Source organism: Aulostomus chinensis, chromosome 15, assembly GCF_037954235.1.
Source record: "Aulostomus chinensis isolate RoL2024-O1b breed Wild chromosome 15, RoL_Achi_v1.0, whole genome shotgun sequence".
In the NCBI taxonomy this organism is placed as follows: Eukaryota; Metazoa; Chordata; class Actinopteri; order Syngnathiformes; family Aulostomidae; genus Aulostomus; species Aulostomus chinensis.
In genome coordinates this window covers 9,011,619-9,034,560 of record NC_141334.1, presented here as the reverse complement: position 1 = coordinate 9,034,560, position 22,942 = coordinate 9,011,619, and the positions used below count along the sequence as shown (strand labels likewise).

The following is a 22,942-nucleotide window of genomic DNA, read 5'->3' as shown; positions in this document are numbered from 1 at the left end:
TACAGGACCCTCATACAGGTTCACTTCGTACTGACAAACTACTCATGCATCGTCTTCTGTGACTATGTATTGTTGGAGTGTTTGTCCTTTTCAGTGTTTTTTTGTATATTTATGTTTTTGTGTGTTTGTATATAGGCTGAAGTGTGTGTGTGTGTGTGTGCGTGTGTGTGTGTGTGTGTGTGTGTTTATGTTGATAAGAATCAGTATGTAGTTGTGTGTGTGTAAATGTACTTGTTTAGGCCACATGCTCATCCTGTAATGTGTATCAATGTATGTTACTGAATGTGTTTAGGCTCATTTATGTACGATGATTACTAATTTTCAGTCGTACTGTTACCACCTCATTGAATTTTATCTTTTTGGTTTATTTTCACAAAAGGCCCTCTAGTGACGAATGTTCATAGTGTTATCTAATTCTCTCTGTATTACACGTTGACACATGAAAACAGAAGGACAAATGAAAACCCATGTGCACTCTGGGCACACACACACACACACACACACACACACACACACACACACACACACACACACACTCATGCACTCAGAGGGCCTTATCATTAACTCCAGGGTGTTGATATTCAGCAGACAGAGTCATGAGATCGTGCGTTGTGTCATTTTGCAATATCTATTTTGTTTTGAAGCACATTTTATGAAATTCCTGCAGAGAGGAATCCCTTGTGACTTTTTGTCCTTTTTTACCCCCAGTGTTGTGAGCCAGTGTTGAAGAGCTGAAGTTACCAAACTTATGTAAAGCTGATGATCTTCTGTATGATGAATCTTAGTGTCATGTTTAGAAACTGTCTGAGGAAAGGAAAGTGTCATGTCTGCGTTTGTTGTTGTGTCTCTGTAGGCAACCAGACAAGCTGAGGGTGGTGTGGACCAGGAGGAACAGACGCATGTGTTCCAAGGTGAAACAACTTAAAACCACAAACACGCACACACGCTTAAACACAGTCTCGCTAACATGATGTTGTGTAGCTCCACAGTTGGCAGCCAGGAATCAAAAACCCCTACAGGGGCATGGTGGTATGGCCTGTTCCCGAGAACATCGACATCTCTGTTACGCTATTCAAGGTGCAGTATTTACTCTACACACATACAGACACATGGAAAAGCTAAATAAATCATAAATGCAGCAGCTTCTAGACACTGAAGACTCAAATGTTTGGTGATGATGAGTTAGACACTTTCCTCTGGGGACGTCCGACAGACAAACAGCCGGGGGTCACTGCTGTTGGAATTCCAGGACAGACAATTTCTCACTCTGACGACATGTGTGTCGTTTGTTTTAGCCACACGGCTAGTTCGCTCCCCAGAACATACAACCTTAACAAAGATTTTGAGTTACCTGGGAAACACTTGGTGTTCTAAAGGGGCCATCTACCTGACACCGATGAGCATGGCATCAATGTATATTTTGAACATACAACAAAACACAGGTTCTAATGAATTAAATGAACAGAACAGTGTCGGGATGAGTCCTAGAACATGCAAATAAGTTAGCCTTGTTTCTTCATCTAAAAGTCTGTACGGTCAGATGCCTGAAATAAGGTTAATCAAAGCTAAATACATTTTAGAGTTTTGTTATACAACATTAAATACATCTCTAAATATCTAAATCAAATTTTGAATCTTTTATGAGCCTTAAGGTTGCTATCAATCGGCTGAACAAAACTACGAGAGTTGTTAAAATAAAGATCCTCACGCCAAAGCGAGAAGAAACACTGAGCTGAGTTGCAATGATGTAGAAGTCACGTGTCCATGTATGCACTTCTAAGAGCGAGAGACTGAGAAGTTCTGTTGTCTCAAAGTGGTCCAGATATTTGGGAATAGTTTTTCTCATGAATCCTAAATTATGCGTATGTGATATTCATGTGTCAAATTTATATGCGCGTAGCTGTACAATCAAATGCATCCAGAAAAATGTTCTTTAACTTTGTAAAGTTTACATTCTGAACCTTATTTCCATGAGAAATTCCCTGTTATTGTTTCTGTTCCCATTTGGCATCTCGTGTCTCCAGGAGGCCACTGCTGATGAGTTCGAGGACAAAGAGTGGACCTTTGTCATTGAGGGTGTGAGTATCTCCTGACTCATGATACTCAACTTCTGATAATCATACAAGTCGGACTCGCTAGAAACAATGAGGACATCAAAATACGGCAAATACTCTCGCGTGTGTAGGCGTAGGAGAAAAAAGATCATGATATACACAAGCCCTTTCTAATGCATGCCATGATATCTGCTTATCCTAAAATTAACGATCATCTAATCAAAATTTTTCATATTGGACCTGGTAATGAGAAGTTTGAAGTGTCATTTCAATCATTTCAGAGATCATTTGGCTAAAATCCACCCTACTGTATCACTTTTATACAAGAATTGATATTTATAAATACATATATTGCACAGCTAAGAGAGTGTATATTCAGAAAAACATCTTTTCTTGTTCATTGTCCTGAGAAACCAAGAAATGCAAACATATGAGCGCTACTGGTACTGCTCCACAGTTCTACCACTGTAAGTTATGAAGTCAAGGAGCTGAAGTATTTTGGGTTCATGGGTGAAGATGGAGGTGTCATGAGATGGGATGGAGAGGTGCTACCTGTTTTCAAAGTTACCAAGTGCACCTTTAATCTGTACAGGAGAACAAGGGGCATCGTAAGGTGTTGGCATCAGCTGACATCAACCTGAAGCGGTTCGCCAGTCCAACGCCAACTCAGACTGACTTGACTCTAAAGCTGAAGCCGCTGTCTGTCAAAGTGGTGGAGGCCACGCTCAAACTGTCGTTGTCATGTGTCTTCGTTCGCGAGGGAAAAGCAACGTGAGTCCTATATTTCTGTGTTGCTATTAATAAATAATACAGTCTGTTATCCAGTTTCTAGCATCTAGTTGTTCTTGTGCTGCCTGCAGTGATGAAGATATGCAGAGTCTGGCCAGCCTGATGAGTGTGAAACCCACTGATATCGGCAACCTGGAGGACTTCAATGAGAGTGATGAAGAAGAGGACAAGAAATCTGTCACTGCCACAGGTGGGCAAAAAAAACACTCTTTCCTCGAGTTGATCCTCAACTATGTCCTCTCGTTACAACCCTTAATTTTCAACCTTGTACTGTTCTTATCACTCTTTCGGCTTTCTTTCTTTTCTGTTCTGTCTGCTGTAGTTCCACACTCTCTTACCCGCCCAAATCGCCCCGCTCCCCCTCCACCTGACACGAGAAATACTTCCGGACTGACTTTCTCAGCCTCAGGTAGCTTCCTCCTTTCTGTTTTCTTCACTCACTCTTGCTTGTTTGTCTTTCATCGGGACGTTCAGTTTCTGCTTCAGTATTTCTCACATTCATGTCATTTGTTCTGCTGTTCCTCCCACCGGACTGGACTGTTCTATGTGAATGTTTTGCATGCCTCATACTTCTCATCTAGACGTTGAACCGATCTTATGAATCGTGATGATAGGCGATGAATGAAGTTTATTTGGAGCCATGAAAAGTTCCAGCTTCGAGGTGGCACATAGAGGTTATTGTGGCCACAGGGTCATTAGTGTATCAGCATGAAATAGGAGGAAATCAAGTGGAACTCAAAGCCAAATGACCATAACTCTGACGAAAACTACATAGGACTACTTGTCCCAGTGGTCTATCCTTAGGAATTTCATGTTCATGTTGCTTTTCAAACATGATCGTCACATCGAGATTACGTTTTGTCATTTTTGTCGCAGTTGATTGGTCACAGGCCAGTAGAGCGCCTTCTCTGCAGAGGTTATTCAGTTCATGTGATGCATTCACTAAAAGAATACATTTACAGTAAACAGAAGCAAGGTTTGAGGTTTTTATATTTTCCAAATTTTGATTGCAATGTTGCTAACACAAGCTAGTCGTGATCAAGTGAATAACCTCATGACAGAAGCATCATAGGGACCCAGCAGTCGCTACGTTTAAGGCATTCTTTCATCTTTAAGTCATTTTATGTCACGTCTCATTGTTTCTCTTTCTGCAAAATAATATCACTGATGATTCATTCATCCTATCATCCATCCATCCATCCATCCAGCCTCCGGACGAGAGGGTGGTCCTCCCAGTCCAATCATCCTCTCCCGTCCTCCTCTACCTAATGCTCCTCGCCCGTCTCCTCGTCGCTCCCGACACCCTTTCAGCACCACCCCTGTCCAGGCAGATACCCAACCTTCCCCTCAGCCCTCACCCAGGTCCAAGCATAAAAAATCAAACAACCCCTTTCTTACTGAGCCTCTGGCTTCATCTGATCCTCCACCTAATCCTCCATCACCCAAGAGCTCCCAAATCCCCGCAGTTGCACTTCATGCAAGCTCTGTCCTGCCGATCACTGATGAGTCTCCTACAAATCCTCCATCCCCCAAATACCCCTCAGGTGTGCCCCCCTGTGCCACAGATATGTCCCTCCCTCATTCTCCATCCCCCAACTGCACTGAAGCTGTTTTATCTGCTGCCTCTCCTCAGTCTACTTTAGCAATGCCCCCAAATTTGACCTCAAATGGTCCATCGCTGTCAAAAGCACACTCTACGCTGTCTGATTCTACTAGTGCTCCTGAAAAAATTACCTCATTGACGCCCAAACCACCCTCCCCTCCGTTAGCATCCCCCGAGACCACCATAACTTCATCCTCCACAGCTTCTCAAAAGCCTCCTCTCACTCTAGCCTCTACGCTGACCCATAAGGTCATGACTACCACCTCCCAGCCTCCTAACTCCAAGCCCATTCTGTCCTCTGAATCGTCATCCACTCACCCTCCACTCACCAGGACCCTCTCTCAGCCACCCTCTCTACCCAGAATCTTCCAGTCAGGCTCAGGAAAAGGTATCCACAGTTGGCCAGCAGCATGCACACTACTGAGTCCGTATGTGTGATGGTGCAGTTTGAAAGTCTGTGCATGATCAAGCTGCCATGAGAGCAGAAATTAATATTGATTTGCAATAGATGTCTTTGATATCGCTTGTCTGTTAAAGTCTGCTGTTAGGAAAAGACGGCAGTAGCTATAATCGCCATTATTTAATTAATCCCAAATCTAGAGGTAGTTTCTTGTCTTAATTTTATGTCTGCTTCACAAAATTTAGCTTCTTTAATTCTGGCAATTATTATAGGACAATTACAACTTCCACAACTGAAAGTAACCCATTTTTCACTGGTAGATGGCTGTTAATGGCCAAGACCTCTTCTTCTTCTTGTTCTTTTTCTTCTTGTTCTTCTTCTTCTTCTTCAACTCTGTTTGTTACAGCCACGTGTAACGTTGCCTCCATCTTTTGAGGATAATACCAGGTTTATTTGCTTCAGAACAGTTGATGGAAACACACTAATTTTTCATATCCTTTTTTGGGAGCATTTCTGAAAGTTTGCTTAATAATTTGCATTACAATTCATTAGAAACAGGATGACAGTTACCTGTTGTCACAAAATCAAATGCTTGTTTTTTTGATTATGTATCTTCCTGTCACCACATTTTTCCAAATTCTTTACATGTGTACACTAAAACGCTATATTGTATGGACCATTCATTAACCACATGTGCTGTACTGTAAAAAAATAACCGTGACAGTTTATCCTCTACCATAAACCTTTCAAGTCCTGATGCCCATAGGCTGTTTTTAAAAAAAAATATTATATGCGCTCCTTCATAGTACTGCAGTAATTGTATTGGTGTTACTCTGATGATATAACACTTAAGGCCAAACTGAAGAGATGTGACTTCCTTGTTACTGCTGAGACGACAGCAAAGACAAACATGTGCTTGTTCTGGACTAAAATAGACTGCTGGTGTAACACCATTTATAATGTGCACGCTGTAAAAATAGCTTTGCCGTTCCCTTCTCACTCTCACTTTGCCTCACACTGACCACACAAGCCTTTTAGTGCCCTTCTGTACATTTCCCCTCTCCTGAAACCTCTTGTGCTCTCCTCCTACTCAGCTCCTGGTTCGTATCAACGGCGCCCCCCAGAGGCTCAAACTCCAGATGATTTCAGTTCAGTCTCTGGTCTGTCTGAGCTAAATAAATATGTATCCCTCTTTTACCTCAAATCTTAAAGCCCTGTCTTCACTCTACTCACCATGTCTGTCACCTTTATTCTCTCCACTAGGTCGTTCTCATGTTTTCAAACCTCACATCGTCAAGTCAATCGCCCGCCCCTCTTCTCCTTCACCTTTTTCTGTCGATGCCCCTCCTCTTTTGGCAACACCACCTCTCCCCAAATCTTACCCTTCTAGCTCAGCGTCAGGTAACCAAGCATGGTCACTTTTCACTTCATCGTAATGCCAAATGTGCTCCCCTTCATCATGGTTGCACCTGTTTTTCTCTTTATGTTCCTCACCCATAATTTCATGTATCAATCTCATAAATCCACTCGTCTTATTTTCCCTCTCTCCGCCTTCTGTTATTTCTCCTACGCAATTCCTCCCATTTCACCTCCTTTGCTTTCACTGCTCTGCTGTCCCCAGCTGCTCGTGGGGCGTGCTTGATGTCCGACTTCGCTCCCATTGCTGGTGACATCACCCCCGTCCCTCTGCTGAGCAGCCCTGACCTTGATGCTCTATGTGACCCAGCGGTTCCAGCTCTTCTGGCCTCCCTCCCACTTTCCTCACCTCCTCACTTGTCTTCTCTCTCCACTTCTGCTTTTTTCTCATCCCCTCTCACTGTTGCTCAGCTCCCTCTCTCTTTTTCTACTCATCCTGCTCTGACCACCTCCCGCCAGCCAGGTACACCAGCAAACTAATTCTCATCAGTGTTTATTTCAGCCTCGAGGGATTTCAAAGACACTAGCGTCAAGATTTTTTATGTCAGCTTGGTACTTACTCATCTGACCCTGTTTGATAGGATCAACGTTCCCTCTTGCACAAGTAGAAGAGGAAACAACGCCTGTTGACAAGGAAGAACCTCCAAGCACTTTCGGCCAACAGGAAGATGATCCTCAAACTAACAGGACATTGACCTCTATCAAAATGTCCAACCAGCCAATCAGACCAGCGCAAGATTTGATGAACGCCACCAGCAAAGCTGAATCAGGAAGGATCAGGTGAGGTCACAGACTTACGGTTTGATACTTATGGATTGTTTTAGTTTCAAAGTAGTTGACAAGGTGTTTTGTAGACCAGCTGTTGTAAGAGCTGAAGAAAATCCTAGTCAACAAACCTTTTTTAAAATGTAACACTGGTCATGAAAAAAAAAAGTTTGAAAGGATCCGTATACTTCTCTTGGGTTCTTCAGATTCTCTAGCTTCTTGAAACTTGTCATGAAAACAAGAGGGAAGATGGGCTGTGTGCTTGATGTTGCATGATTGCTAAAAGGCACTGATGCCAATTTTGGGAAATGGAACATGAGAGATGATTACCTCTGTCCTGTCTGTATGTTCAGTATGAAGCTACAGTGATCAGGTTGGTTTAGCTTAGCATAAAGACTGGGAGAATCAACTTGCCTGGTTCTGGTATTAAACCATTCGGCCAGCACCAAAACTCACTCACAAACCTACTAGCTTTTGTTTGTGTGATATGAACACATACAAAAATAAAAAATCCCCAAAACAATTGGAAGTCACTCCATCAAACCAAGAAATAGTTACTCTTATGATAAAAAAAAAAAAAGATCCGAATTCTTCATTTTTGAAATGATGCTTGGTTAACTTTGGTCACAACCAGGCAACGTTTGTCCAGTCTTCATGCCAAGAAAACTGTGAGCTAACAGCTTTGTATTTCTGGCAGCTTTTGCTGCCATTTTACTCTAACAGCAGAGCCAGATCTCGCCGCAAGCGTTCATAGAGACTAAAAGCTAGAAAGAAACACTCAGCAGGACATGAACGTCGCATTCATGTATAGCAAGTGATTTGTTGGCTATCAATATTAATCCTCAATGTTGAAACGCCTTTTCGCCGCCCCCAGGTGGTCAAATTAAGACCAGCTGATGCAGGTTAAACAGATAGATACGATAGTGGGATTCATCTGTCATTAGATATTATTTCCCAAAATCTGAAACATTCCCTTTGTTTCTCAACTGATTCTGTATGTATCTATCACATGAACAGTCAAGAATATTTCAATGTTTCCATTTATTTTTTAATATACATCACTTGATACCTCTGATACCAGATCAGACTCTCTACCAGACTTCTTTTAGTCAGTGTCTGCTTTTGATGCTGGATGAAATTAATTGCAAGAGGTGTAACGGTGTGTTTTCCTCTTTCATTACACAAGCTGTTAGTTGATTTCCTTTCTCCATTACAATAATATGCTATGATACAATTAACATCCTGCGACAATGAAATATCTTCTAGATATTGCTTGGTAAGCTTTAGACTTTTTTGGGGGTTTAATTTTCTAGTGCTGCTTTCATGAAAAAGCTGGGACTCTAATCGCATCAACTGTAAAAGCTTCATTCATTTCCAGCACTGGTTAAAAGATTTCAGTTTGTTGTAGAAATGAAAAATAATTCAATTTGCTTAACTTTCAGTAAAATTTGGAGACATTGAGGTGTTTGAAGACACCAGTAGATTTTATCCAGTCAAGGTTTTTGCATCATGGAGAATTCAGCAAAGCACTGGATTGTCAAGCAAACACATCTTGTGTAAAAATGATGCTCCTGACCATTTGGGGACATATTTGTGGCTGAAAAAGTGTTTTTACTTTTGCTTATCAGTGATTTTGAAGAACTTGTGGTTGCCTCTGCTTCCTAACATGCTCTGTCAGTTGTTTGCCCCCCTGTAACCCAAACCACAGCTTCAGCATAATTAACCGGTTTGTAGTTCTCTCGCTTGCCTCAACCATCCTGCACGCTCGGCCTTGTGAAATCGCTCCTGGCAACATCTCTCAAGCCTGATCTCCAGTATTTCTGTCCCCAGTCCTGCCCGATCTGATTCGGAGCTGATCATAGCCCCACCCCCTCCATGGCCCTTTGCCTGCCCTGAAAGCTCCACCTCCCAGCAGCCCTCCACAAACGTAGTGGCAGCATTTATCTCTCCGAAACAGCCCAACATTAAGGAGGAAACTGATTTGAAAAAGGAAAACAATGAGCCAAAGAGAATTATTAGCCCCTTTAAGATTGAAAAGACACCCCTGGCAAAGCCTGAGCCCGACATTGACTTTGATGACATCATCTTTGAGTCACCTAGACAACAGTCAGGGGGCTTGTTTCTAGAAGATGAAGACTCTAAGCAGGACACTATCAAACGGTGTCCTAAAGGGTGAGTATCTTTGTGTCCAGAACAGTTAAAATTCAGGGTTACGTGTGTGAACTTACAATAACAGTAAAACACACACACACACACACACACACACACACACAGAGTTGGGATTAAGGAGTATTCTTTGTTCTACAGTCTTGAACAGAAAATCAATGAAAAGATTTCTGGAGAAAAGTCACACTTGGAGAAGGAGAAGTTGATGAAGGCAGAGCAGGAGAGGCAGAAGGAAAAAGAACTTATTATGAAAAAAGGAGAAGAAAAGAGGAGGGAGGAAGAGGAGCTACGGAAGCAAGCGGAGAGGAGTAAACATGAGGAAGAAAAGAGGAGACTGTTAGAAGAAGAAAAGAAGAGATTCATGCAGGAAGAGGAGGAGGTCAGGAAGGAGAAGGAGAGGAGGAAGCGTGAAGAGGAGAGACTCCTGAAGGAAAAGAAAGACAAGGAGGAGAAGCAAAGAATGGAAGAGCAGAAGAAGAAGAAAGATGAGGAGGACATAAAGCAAAGAAATCAGGAGAGGAGACTCCAAGAGTTGAATGAGGAAAAGGAAAAACTTAGGAGGGAGGAGGAGAGGAGGCTTGAGAGAGAGAGATTTCTGAGACAGATGAAAGAAGAGGAGGAGAGAAGGATGGAGGAGAAAAGGGCACTAGAGGAGCAGAGGAGGAAAAGGGAGGAGGAGAAGCAGAAAATGGAGGAGAAACATTTGAGGGAGGAAAAAGAGAAGAGGCAACAGAAAATGAAAGAGGAGGAAGAGAGAAGACAGAAAGAGGCAGAGGAGAGAAAACATTTACAGGAGGAGGAGAGAAAGAAAATTGAGCCAGAGAAGGAGGAGCAGAAAAGGATAGAGGAGAAGAAAGGTCTTGAGGAGCAGATGAGGAGAGAGGAAAAAAAGCAAAATGAGGAGAAACGCTTGAAGGAGGAAAAAGAGAAGGAGCAACATAGGCTGAAAGCGGAGGAAGAGAGGAGACAGAAAGAGGCAGAGGAGAAGAAATGTTTACAGGAGAAGATGAAGAGGGAGGAAGAGCAAAGGACAGAGGAGAGAAGATTGTTTGAGGAACAGAGGAGGAGGGAAGAAGAAGAAAAACAGAAAATTGAGGAGAAATGCTTGAAGGAGGGAAAAGAGAAGGAAGTGAAAGAAAGGAGACAGAAAGAGGCAGAGGAGAAGAAATGTTTGCAGGAGGAGGAGAGAAAGAGAAAGGAGGCAGAGGAGAAAGAGGAGGAGGAGAGACAGAAAGAGGAAGAGAGAATAAGAAAGAAGATAGAAGAAAAGAGAAGGCGGAGGGAGGATGAAGAGAGGCGAGTCAAAGAGGAAAAGGAGAGAGAACTCAGAGAGAAAGAGAGGGAGATGCAACAACTGATGGAAGAGAAAGAGAGGATAGAGATGAAGAGAAGTGAGGAGGAGAAAAGACTCAAAGAGGAAGAGGAGAGGAGACGTGTCTTGAGGGAGCAGACAGACAAAGAGAGGATGAAAAAGGAGGAGGAAGAGAGGAAGAAGAGAGAAAAAGAAGAAAAAGAGAAACAACTGCGAGAAGAGGCAGAGAAGAGAAAAGAAGAACTAAAAAAGAGAGAGGAGAAAGAGATGGAGAAAGATAAAACAAGGAGGATTGCGGGGAAAGATGAGAGGGTAAAGAATAAGGAGGAGGAGATGGAAACACAAAAGAAGGGAGGAGAAGAGAACATCCAGGAGAAGGAAGACAGGAAGAAGACGGAGGATGGCACTGCTCCCATCGGAAGTCCGGAGGCAAACAGGTCAGACGAGGACAAGCAGAAGATGAGAAATGTAGTTTCATCTTCGCCAGTTTCTCAGGTTAACACACACACCGACGTCCCGCCCCCGACTCTCACGCGCACCCCTCCTCCCTGCTTCAAACTCTCCCCTCTTAAAGATGCTGCACAGCCTCAACTCACAACTCCCCACCGCCCTCATCTGGATAAAACCAGCACTACAGCTGAGCGCCCTCTGCCTCTCAGCCAATCACAAGACATGAACACAGATGGTATCCACCAATCGCAGTTCAGTGAGAAGAGCTCGCCATCACTTAATAAACCAACCTCTGCTTCCATTAAGTCCAAGGAGAGGTGAGTTGAAGCTGTGAAATAAACAAAAATGATCTCACTGTGGGTGTGTTTTATTTGTTTTTGTTTTTTTTGTATCTATGCTTGGAATGGCTGTCGTCTGCTTTCTTCATCAACAAAAGCAATCAATCGATCGGCCTTAAAAAAATGTCTTTTGATTTCATCATCAGTTTCTTTAAAGTCCAGCTGCATTTCGAAAGTGTCTAACTACTGTATCGTGGAGTATTTCTACGTAGAACAGGACCGAAACATGGGAAAGGGAACAAAACAGGGTGTCAGTCACACACAGGCTGCTTGGTGAGAATTGACTGAGGGGTGAATGTCATGATGTCATGATGTCATCGGTTGAATCGTGTAAGCCTGAATCATATTTTAAGTTAAAAAAAAAACAAGATGTTGATGTAAAGATATGAAGAATTTGATTTTGATTAATTTTGGTACTTTTATTTTGGCAGATATTATGGAATAAGGGAACAACATAATCAAGGCTCTGAGCTAAAATGGTCAAAAAGGCATTTTTCATTTCAGCTTGACTTTAAGTTGGCTTGAGGTTGGGCTGAATCACTCAGTGTTTGTATGTTATTAATTATTTTGCTTTTAATCAGTGGTGATGCTCGACGTATCCGCATCTTTTTGTTTTGTTTTGTAAATTTTGAATCTGTGATTACCTGCTTTCCTCTTCCTCCTCTCCTATTCCTCTACTTCCACCTGTCACCTTCTTCTTCTTCTTCTTCTTCTTCATTTCCTCTCCCCCTTATTCCAGTCTGGCCAAAACCTCCTTCATAAAGGAAAGTTCATTGTCAAACACCCCAGAAAAGAACGTATCAGCCACATGTAGCACAGCTGGCACCCCATCCACTGTTCAGCCGTCCGTCCAGGATGAACCAGTTACATTAGAGGTCTTGTCACCAGTTCCACCTCCACAGAGGCTGTCTGATGCAGAGATTCCTCTCTGGAAAGTTCTAGAGGGGAGAACTGAAAAAATCTCTGCTAAGGAGGGTTCAAAACCTTTGTGCAGAGGGTAAGAATGGATGAGGGGATGTCTGTCAGTCTGTCTGTCTGTCTGCCTCTGTGCTTTATCTTTTATTCTGTCCGTCTGTCTCCTTGATGATGATGAAGGTAGTAAATCTAAGGTTTTTCATGTGTTCTTGTCCCTCTGCTCTTCCACAGAGGGGACGCTCCTGAAATGGCTACACCTGTCAGGCAGGAGCAACCACCAACTGCAAAACACCCTGAAATTCATCACATTGTCCCAGAAGAGCTTAGACAGCCTCAAAGTGGACCCAAAATGGAAACCTCACGAGAGGATTCCCCGAAACCAGGCAAGGAGCACATCGCGCCAGTGACCTTGCTGCCATTGAAACCATTAACGGTCCTCCAGCCATCAAGAAAACCACAACAGGAGGAGGGAGCAGATGAGGAGAAGCCAGCTGTTTTTGTGGCTGGTGATCAGGAGCGTCTCACTGATAACGAGGAGCCAGTGTTTGAGGCTGAGAAGAAGCTGTGGGCCACAGTGGAGGAGACCTCGGCGGAGACAGGAGCGGAAACAAGCACTGAGGAGAAGAGGAAAGAGCAGGAAGGAGGGAAGGAGGAGGGTGTAATAGGGGGGTGAGTCAGTTTCATTGGAGCTTGGTGTGACTTGCCTCTTTTTTTGCGCTCAAACCACCACACACTGAGACACACACACACACAAACACACACACACACAAACACAAACATACATACAAACACACATGCAAACACACATGCAAACACACATGCTCTTGCTAAGTGTGTCATGGCTTTACTACTCAACAGTAGCAATCATTCTCATCGCTGCTCTTCCCACCTCAGCTAAAGTCTATGCTGTTAGGATGTTTATGACATCTCAAGTCATTTAATGAGATAAACGTGCTATTTGTGCTTGTGTGTGTGTGTGTGTGTGTGTGTGTGTGTGTGTGTGTGTGTGTGTGTGTGTGTGTGTGTGTGTGTGTGCGCTAGTCCCCACAAATGTACTCAGACACAGGTAGATGAGTGTGTTGCGGAGCAGCAGAAGGAGGCACCTGCTGGCTTCATGTCAGCAGTAGTGGGGGTGTTGTACCGAGGGTGAGTCTGTCTGCCTGCCTGTCAGTGTCCATCAGGTGCATTGTGAAGCAGACACAACAAGCTATGGAGGCACAGGGCAACAACAACGCATGGGTAGTTTAGAATACACGCTGCAAAAATGTTAGAGAACACATTAAAAATCCTACCACACAGCTACACCTGGAGAGTGTCCACTCCATCAAGGTGACCTCACCCAAACCCAATGAAAAATAAGCCATTTTCAGAAAAACGCTAGAAATACCATTAGTATGCCTCTGTGTGAGTGCCACTTTGACCTTTGACCACTAAGATTTTTTCACATCATCTTTGAGTTCCAGTGGATCATTGTAGTGTAGTAGATATAATATATACAAAACTGTTTGCAGGAGAAGGGTGTGTCAGTGAAAGAATTTCAGAAAAAAAGAAGCTCTCACAGAACATGTATGGATGGATGCAGTGAACAACCTTTGACAATATTTCCTCATCGTGAGATGATTGCTTTGTTCATGTGAAGTGACAGTGACCTTGACCTTTGGCCCTCCAAAATCTTTAAATTTCACCCCCAAATCCAAGTAGTTTTTTGTGGAAAATTATAGAATAAAATTCCCTAAAGGCGTTCCTGAGAAAATGCATGCAAAAACAGAGAGATGGACGTCATGAAAACATGATAAATCTCCAGTCTACAGCCACAGGGGCATAAAAAGAACCCAAGCATATCCAGAAGTTAAGTGCTTTCTTTGATTTCAAGGAGTTCCTAAACACCGCACGTGTTGTCAAATTGAAGAAGAAGTTCTCTGTTCGCTCGTCTCATGTCCATTTGCATGGGTTTCTTCGTGTGCCGTATTATGAGCTCTCAGGGCCACAGTAGTAAACTAAATGTTCAATGACTCATATGGAAAAGGTTAGAATGTACGAAATGCTTACTCATGTTTAAAGGTTGTGCGTTTAAGTTTTAAAATTGAAATTCAAATGGAACTTCTAAGTCCCTTCATCTGATTGAAATGTTTGTTGATGTTGTCCGCTATCAGGTGATACTTTTCCAAATCACTGCACTGATTACACTTGGTAGGATTGTTGCAGTGTAGTTGTCATTCATCCTTAATTTACTATCTAAACATTTTTCCCTACTGGTGCCAGTGATTGGTTCCCCTGTGCTTTTGGTATTTGGTTGTAATGAACATAACGAGCCGAAGTAATCAAACTGTCAGCGTGTTTAAGAGAATTTGTCATAGCAGCACAAATATCTTCCTCTATGAACTCTGACCTGCACGGCCAAAGGAAGTCTTTTATCACTTTTTGTGGTTCCAATGCTGACATAAATACATTGGTATGTTGTGCACTGGGTAGAAAATAGGGTGCTTTTTGGTGTGAAAAACCAGAAATGCTTGTTCACATGTCAACTCTGGCAGAGCACCAAAACAAAGTCTGAAAAGGATCTGCTTAATCAAGCATGCTATGTGGGTTGCTCTGGTCAGATGTTGAGGTCATTTTAGGATGAGCGCTATCTCAGAGTTTTCCTGTCCCTCATGTCTGTCCTTTAGCTATGAGACAGTGGCCTCCATCTTGCAGACAACTGGATCAAGTGATGCAGATCATCCAGAACAACTGCCTCTGAGTTATGACGATCAGCCGTACACACACGCAGAAGTAGACGCAGATGATGCGCCATCCATTCCAGTTGGTGCTGGCATTTCAGCACCGGCAGAATTCTCCGATACAACAGAGAACTGGACGATTAGTGAAGAGAAGACTGAGTTATCTCCAAAACCAGAGGAGACATGCAAGCTCAGTCTGGTGGCAAGTCTGAGACTGGCAGCAATAGAGCAGGAAAAGGAAAGGGAGAAGGAGAGGGAGAGAAGAGAGAAAGAAAGGATTGAAAAGAGAAAGCGGGAGGAGGAGGAAGAGAAGAAGAGGCAGAGGGAAGAAGCTGAGAAGAAAGAGCAAGAAAGGTTGGAGAAGGAAAAGGAGGAACACCAGAGATTGGAAAGAGAGAAAGAGGAGAAAGAGAGGAAGGAAAGAGAAAGGGCTGAGAGGGAAATGGAGGAACACCAGAGATTGGAAAGAGAGAAAGAGGAGAAAGAGAGGAGGGAGATAGAAAGGGCTGAGAGGGAAATGGAGGAGAGGAGGAGGGTGCGAAAAGAGCAGGACAAAAAGAAAATGGAAGAGAGGAAAGAGGAAAGGAAGAAGCAAATGGGAAACATGGATGGGGAAGAAAAGCAAAAAGGAGAGGAAGCCGGAAAGGGAAAAAATAGAAAAGGAGAGGAGAAGGAGACAGGAGAGACTCTTCCTGGTTCTTCAGTAGGACAAAACAGCCAATCAGAGGACTGGCCACCACTGAGGGAGGCAGAATTGGATGATATTGCGTATGATGAGAAGCTACAGGAAGATGATGATGATGATGATGATGATGATGACGATGAAAACTCAGGATGTAAATCTGCTCCTAGTTTAATGAATACAATTGACTCTGAAGAGAAGTTAGTGTTGATCAGAACAGCTGATCCCGTCCCTATGAATAAACACAACGCCACATCAGAAAAACCTGAGGATTTTACTACTGTTCAAACTTCCCTGGATAATTCTGGTCTGAGATCAGTTAAAAGAGGCAAATCCAAAGTTAAGTCTGGTGCTATACCAGTGTGGCTGAGAGAGGAGGAAGATGAGGAGGTGGAGTTTGAGCGGGGACAGGAAGATCTTGGCTCCATATGGCTGGCGGAGCTGTACATGGAAGGGGAAGCAGGGTGAGTGACTGTGCTTGTGTGTGTGTGTGTGGGGGGGGGGGGGGGGGGGGGGCAAGACATAGTAGCAGGGAGAGTGAGGTGAGTAACTGGAATGGATATGAGAGAGTTCTGCTTGCTGCTTCCTGTGGAGCAGAGGACGATGCCTGTGTTTGTGTCCTCCCTTAACAACATTTGCAAGGAAAAAATATTTGTAAGCATTCAAATGCTTTATTTAGTGAGGGCTTGGCCTTCTAAGTATCTTTCCCATGGAAGAGTTGTGCGTTGGCATGTATGTCGTATTCATCTCCTTCCAAACATCATCTTCTTGTTTTTCCTTATTGGCAACCACAATTTTCTCATTGTTTCTTGCCTTGGATGACACTCACTGTTTTAAAAGCACTATGGGGAGATGTTATGAGACATGGCTACTTAAAGGGAAATCTGCTGTTTTTACAGCCTGGGCCCTTTTTTTCCCTCCATGTATTTGAGTTGAAATGATCAATAGGGAGAAAACTTATCTGAATCTTTCCAGGACTGCAGAGGAATGCAATACCTGGCAACGTCAATAGAGCTGTAATGTAATGATACAAGGGCAGCCATCCACGTCAAAGTCTGTCCAATAGTGGTGTTTGTTTTGGCCTCTGACAGGCTCAGACTGTTATTCCCGGTCTAGAATGTGACTGATGGACTTTGCAGTGATTTTTATATCTGATTACAAAATGCCAACTTGCTTTAGACAGACCTGGGAACTGTGTGCAGGCTAAATATATATCAGGCTCATTGCGCCATGATTTCATAATAAAATAGAAATAATAAAACCACTGCAATCACAATTCATTTTTACTACTGAATGTGCTGCTGCTTTGTCGGTTTGTATTTCAAAGTTAAGGTCTTCATCATTTTGTTTCTCCTTGTAGTCTACAATACGAAACAGTTAATGACAGATGGACATATTCTTTCCATCTACTGTCCTCCTGACCGTCTCAACAAGCGTGAATGAAACCCTTTACAGTTAATTCCTGGACAGTTTTACGCACTATCTATCCGCAAAATCAAAGTGATTTTAGTGTCAACGCTGCTGTGTAAGACACGTGATACAGATGTGTACATTATTCATCCCGATCAGGCACAACAATGGCACCTATCAGGGGGAGAGATAACAGCAGGCAGCAAGAGAACAGTTAGTTCTTGAAGCTGATGTGCGTATTCTGTACTGAGACAAGCAGAAGTCCTATGGTGTCTTGCTGGTGTGTTGTGGGTCATGCCTACAAAATGTGGTGCAAGGAAGGAAAATTGGTGAAGTGGATCATAGCTACATAAGGTTCATTGATGCACGAGTGAGAGCGAAGGAAAGCTTGTCTGAGCTAATCCCACAGAAGAACTCCTGTCCAACAAATTGGTTGAAGAATGGCGCCAAACACCACAGGACAACCGCAGAGGTCCCGTGGAGTCCGCGCTAGCTGTTTTGGCAGCATGAGGGAGACTTGTGCAACATTAGGCAGGTGGTTTTAGTGTTTTGGCTGAATGATTTTGTTAGAGACTGATTATAACAATCTGAGACACAAACCAACACTTTTGGCGGGTGGAATTCAGACAGACCTATTGCAGTTGCTCGTCATAGCGTTCCTGCTCAATACAAACACATCTCAAATAGTGCTCAGGCTGGAAAATACAGGAATGGGTAAATCCTCCTCTCTGTATTTGTCCTGCATGGCCGTTGTTATCCCGTTAGAAAGAGATGAATTTTCGTAAACATGCAGCAGAACTGATTGTCCCTCTTTGTCAAATATATGCAGAGCTTACTGCAGTTGAATAGCATGTGGAGAAGCATGGATGAATGGATTGGTTTGATTGTTGCTGTTCAGTCGCAGCTGGCTGGTCGTGTGTTTTGCTTTAGTCACACATTGTCATGCCTCTATTGTAAAAGACAGCTCTCAATCAGTTTCATAGAGGTCCGGGGAAATTCTGGTCAAAACAATTTTGATGGTGCGTCATTTGGAAACAGTCAGTCAGCTGTGGAAAAGGCACATCTGGATAGGTTTTGTTTCAGGTGAATGCAAGTTTCCTCCAATAATGACTGCCAGCACCACATTGCTTCCTTAGTGCTCCCTCAATTGGTTTCAAGTATGGCCACAACTCACTTTTTCTTTTGTAAACAACCTTTGAAACTGACTTTTTTCTGACCTCTGTGAGGTGAACAAGATGGAGCTCTGGCTGTGTGCTATGAACATGTCCACAAGAGAATGGAGCATGACAAGGACACTGCAGTTGGACCTGTTGCTGGTATTTTTGTGAGTGAGTTCTTCAGCCTTTATGTTGAGCTCTAAAATCTCCTTTTCTGTCCTCAGCCCAGGCCAGCCAACCCCCGCAGCCAATCAGACAAACAGATGTGAGCGCTCTGAAAAAAGTCCGGTTAGTCTTCCTCATCCTAACCTTCCGTCAGTGTTGAAGCAAGAGGAAGGAGTTGGTTTGGCATTTCAAAAGCCAATGAAAGGGCCGAGGGAAGATGTTTCAAAAAGTGAGGTATCAGCCAATGTCCCAGTCATATCTCTGGCAGTGTCTTGCCCCCCTCCTCCAAACACTGCACACCACAAAAAGATACCTGCCGAGGCAAAAGTGGCCAAAATAGTCATAAATCCACAAAAGAGCCCCGAGGACAGAGGTGTGAACTCTTCTAAAAGAGACAGTCCAGAAATAATCCACCTTGACACACAGATGTACACCCCTGAAATCGACCATGTTGGGAAAGATCAGCGGCTCCAGGAAGAGGAGAGGATGTTATTAGCTAAAATTCATTTGATGACAAGTGACACATCCCCTGTCTCTGGCCCTCGCATCCTGAAGCGCCTCATCCCCGTTCCAGGTGACATTGACTGTGACAACACAAAGGATAAAAGCAAAACCGAAATCCCGTATGGTCACAATCAGCAAGCGGATCTTTCCTTCATTGATGCCCTGGAGGAAATTTCCCTGGCTGAGTCAGAGGAGCCGCTGACCGATGAACTGAGGCAAGTCAGCACGAGCTGATGACACGCCACCAAAGCCTGGTGTTTGTGTGGATGATATGCTGAGCTGTAAACAACAGATTGAGATCTTAATCATTAAAAAAAAAAGGCCTTGATACTCAACGCACTATAGATCCAACATGGATTAAGAACTTTGAAGTGTCAAGTTTCGACCAAGTAAAATCCTGGTTCTAAAAAAAGAAAAATGAGGTGACAAGCTGCTTGAATATTTCCTCACTCGGCCTAATAATTCAAAGCTGTGTGATGGGATCCGTTATTTCCTTTGATTCATGTCTGAAAGAGATTAAAAACAACTCTGTTTGGTGTTGCGTGGGTGCATGAGGATGTTGAGAGGAAGAAAATACACAACGTTTGCTGGCAATTAGCATTTTCCAAACAGCATAGACCTGCTTGACTCATCCATGCTGTGTCATCTAACATCAAGTCACTGCTTCCATCTTGGCTCTTGTCCTGTTAACAAGCGTGCATGTCTCTTGTGTGCACGTTCAAATCACGGATGATGAAGATGGTGATGATGATGATGATGATGATGCAGATGCTGGGCTGCTCATGATCTTCTCTCCCCCACGATACAAAGTGTTTTTTCTCTTCAGCCTCTGTGTTATTTCTTGTCACCTCACAGGCCAAAAGGCCATCCTGATGGCAAGCAGCAGAAGACTGACGCACAGCCAGCAGCAGGAGCACATGGTAGCATCACCCCACCCCACCACAGCGACATGATCACATCCAGACTCCCTACATTAGCAGAGGAAGAAACCTGTGACCTTACGACCCCTAATCTTGCACCAAAGGTCAGGGAAGAGGCTGATGGGAAGGACGACACAGCCGAGGTAAATACACAGAAGACACACGACACACGAAGCTTGATTTTCACTCATCATCCCACTGTCTTCCTCCTCCTCCACCAGGACCTGGTGAACTCCAGTCAGTCGCTGCTCCAGTGGTGTCAAGATATCACCAAGGGGTACCAGGGGGTAAAGGTCACCAATTTTAGCACATCCTGGAGAAATGGCCTGGCCTTCTGTGCCATCCTTCATCACTTTCATCCAAACAAAATGTATGTTGTTTTTAATCTGCTTGGTTTATAACTGACTATGACTATGGTGCATTCAGTTTGAAGATGATTTTCTTGATTGAATTTGATGATGGTCATGTTAACAATGTCAGTATCTAAACCATTAAGTTAAATGTTATTAGCCTGTCACACGTATGTTCTCAATTAGATTTCTCCTGTCTTTTTTGTCCTGTTAGAGATTTTGACCAGTTGAAACCTCATGACATCAAGCTCAACAACAAGAAGGTAAGGAGGAAGTTCATGTTCGTCAATGCACATTTATTGTTTTTACTTTGCCTTTTGCTGTTACATAAGCAGAGTCCTCCTCCTAACAGTATAGCTATTAGAGGCCAACAAGGGATGGTGTGGACAGTTGTCTGGAGATGGGATCTGGACCATCTTTTTTTTTTTTTGGTGATTTGGAAGAAAATGAACGAATGTGCTTTTATAATACTTGTTCAAATTCTCTATCCATAAAGCATCCATGGTTGAGGTATGTGCTCATTAAGAGCTTTGTGGTTTATTTTTGTTTTAAAACAAGTTTGAATAAATTCTGCCAAGTTATGGTTCTGCTTTGATTGGCAGACAGAAAATCCGATGATGTTTTAACTTCGAATACATTTACATTAAGTCACTTTAAAGACACTATGTGTAGAATTTGAAAATCTGACTTTGTTGCCCCCTAGTGATTATGTTTAATTAGACACTGCAGGCCTACAGGGTTGACCCAGCCAGCCCTGAGTGAAGCACATCGATTGCACCGTTAAACACTGTCATGGCACTCACAGTATTGTAGTTTTTGGATAAAATAAACATATAGAAATGCTTCTTCAAATGAAACTTGGCACAGTTTCTACAGATAACATCTTTCTCTTCTGGCGCCATTAGGCCTTTGACGGTTTCGAGGCTTTGGGCATCTCCCGTCTGTTGGAGCCGTCGGACATGGTCCTTCTGTCTGTCCCTGACAGGCTCATCGTAATGACCTACCTCAGCCAGATACGCTCACACTTCACCAACCAGGAGCTGAGCGTGCTGCAGATAGAACACAACAGCAGCCAGTCCAGCTATGGCCTGGCCAACTCCGGCCCTGCTCCCTCTAATGTCGATGCTGCAGCCTTCTGCATGGCCAGACTCAACGAAGGAGTAAGTCTAGAAGACGGAGGGAGCAGCACATTAGTCGTTCCACCCCCGAGAACCAAAAGACTGGTTAAAGGTATCAGCCTCAATCCTTTGATTTTTTTTAGAATGTGCTACACTGGTTTTATGACAGTTGTTCTCATTTGTTTTCAGGAGATGAGTCGATAACACCGATGCCAGTCCCAAGATCTGCTCCCAGGACAGTCAAATCTGGGCTGGCTCAGGTACCACTTTCATCTTTCTTCAGTTCTACAGATGACAAACTACAAGCAACTGTCTAAACTCTAATATGTAGTGTTCATATTGTGTTCTTAATGTGCCAGCTTTGTGAGAGCTATATGAACATTTTGTCCTTTTCCATTTCAGGATGAAGAGGCAATAACAGGAAGTGCTAACAATACTGGTGAGCCCATTCAGATACAATGCTCTGATATTTTTAATTTATATTTTTTTCCTCGTTCTTTATTTCTTTCTTTTCATTAACTGGGTGACTTGCTTCTGTGTGCAGAACTGCAGCGCACCGCTGAGATCCCGCCTTCTAAAGCAGAAGAGGAGGCAATGGTCAGTTATGTTTTCCTCATTATAATTCTCTTGGCTCTATTTTTTTCTCATCCTTTGGTCCCCAACTCTTGAATCAAATGAAATATACATCATTTTAAAGTGACATATTTTAACTTAGTTTCTCCAAGAAAGACCAAATCACATTTTCTACTGTCGTGCTCAAACTCTGTTTAATTCATCATCAAGAAGTCTTTCCCAGGGTCACAATCATTTTGCATGCACAACTGGTATTTTCATTCTTTTGGCCTCTTTCTAATCTTTTGACCCTTCTTGTTTCTCCTCCTTATTCCTGCCTTCCTCCTTCTTTTACCCCACAATTCCCTCTTTCTTCATCTGTCATTGTCTTGTGTATGATTGTGGTTGTGTGTGAATATACATATATACATATATATATATATATATATGTTTGTGTGTGTGTGTGTGTGTGTGTGTGTGTGTGTGTGTGTGTGTGTGTGTGAAATGGGTTTGGGCTTATGGTCAGTGTTTGCAGGACACTAGTCAGTATGTGCTGAGTGAGCTGGCAGCATTGGAGACGGAGCAGAAGCACATAGACAGCCGAGCCGCTGTGGTGGAGAGAAGATTACGAAGCCTCATGGAAACAGGTATATATGCTGGTCATGGAGGACGTGCTGACGACCCGGGAAGAGGAAGCGTGGGGGTCATGGCTCATGCATATTTCCACCCGAACAGATTACCAGCCCCAAGACAGTACCTAGAATGAAGTGTGGGAGAGGTACGCACCAGGATTGAGTAGGAAGGCCTTGAGGGGAAATAAAGTGGGGAGGAGAGGGATGAGTAGAGGGAGGGGTGGGGTGGAGGTGAGGTAGGAAGAAGGAAAAGGAAAAGGGTGTGTGGGTTGAGCAATAAATCTCAGTTGGGTGGATAGATCAGGTATAAGAAGGCTTGACAGCTGAATAGAGGAGTGGTGGAGGTCCCAGACTTTTCTCCATTTTGGTAGTTTTTTCACATTTTCCACAGTTTAGTACATTTTACTGCAGATACACAAAGAAACCCCCTACCGCAAACATTTTCACTTGTGGTTTCTACTCTAAGAGGTGTGACACCACACAGGTGTGCTTGATGAACTTCCCTTTCATATTCGGTTTCAACA

The 22,942-nt window shown here is 43.3% G+C and overlaps 1 protein-coding gene across 5 annotated transcripts in view; it reads left to right on the top strand.

Annotated features, from left to right (window-relative positions):
- Positions 1–22,942, top strand: part of LOC147248536 (EH domain-binding protein 1-like protein 1) — a 29,458-nt gene that overhangs the window by 4,198 nt on the left and 2,318 nt on the right. The window contains exons 2-20 of one of the 5 annotated variants that reach the window (XM_086226704.1): positions 854–911; positions 982–1,077; positions 2,025–2,078; positions 2,647–2,825; positions 2,915–3,033; positions 3,166–3,252; positions 6,844–7,042; positions 8,858–9,199; positions 9,335–11,272; positions 12,440–12,877; positions 18,402–19,061; positions 19,702–19,909; positions 19,988–20,136; positions 20,331–20,379; positions 21,022–21,346; positions 21,424–21,494; positions 21,637–21,673; positions 21,779–21,831; positions 22,313–22,433. In XM_086226704.1, coding sequence (XP_086082830.1) covers positions 854–911; positions 982–1,077; positions 2,025–2,078; positions 2,647–2,825; positions 2,915–3,033; positions 3,166–3,252; positions 6,844–7,042; positions 8,858–9,199; positions 9,335–11,272; positions 12,440–12,877; positions 18,402–19,061; positions 19,702–19,909; positions 19,988–20,136; positions 20,331–20,379; positions 21,022–21,346; positions 21,424–21,494; positions 21,637–21,673; positions 21,779–21,831; positions 22,313–22,433 — 5,183 coding nt within the window. The remainder of the gene's footprint in view (positions 1–853; positions 912–981; positions 1,078–2,024; positions 2,079–2,646; positions 2,826–2,914; positions 3,034–3,165; positions 3,253–6,843; positions 7,043–8,857; positions 9,200–9,334; positions 11,273–12,439; positions 12,878–18,401; positions 19,062–19,701; positions 19,910–19,987; positions 20,137–20,330; positions 20,380–21,021; positions 21,347–21,423; positions 21,495–21,636; positions 21,674–21,778; positions 21,832–22,312; positions 22,434–22,942) is intronic. The other 4 variants (XM_086226705.1, XM_086226706.1, XM_086226707.1 and 1 more) reach the window with 4 other exon arrangements.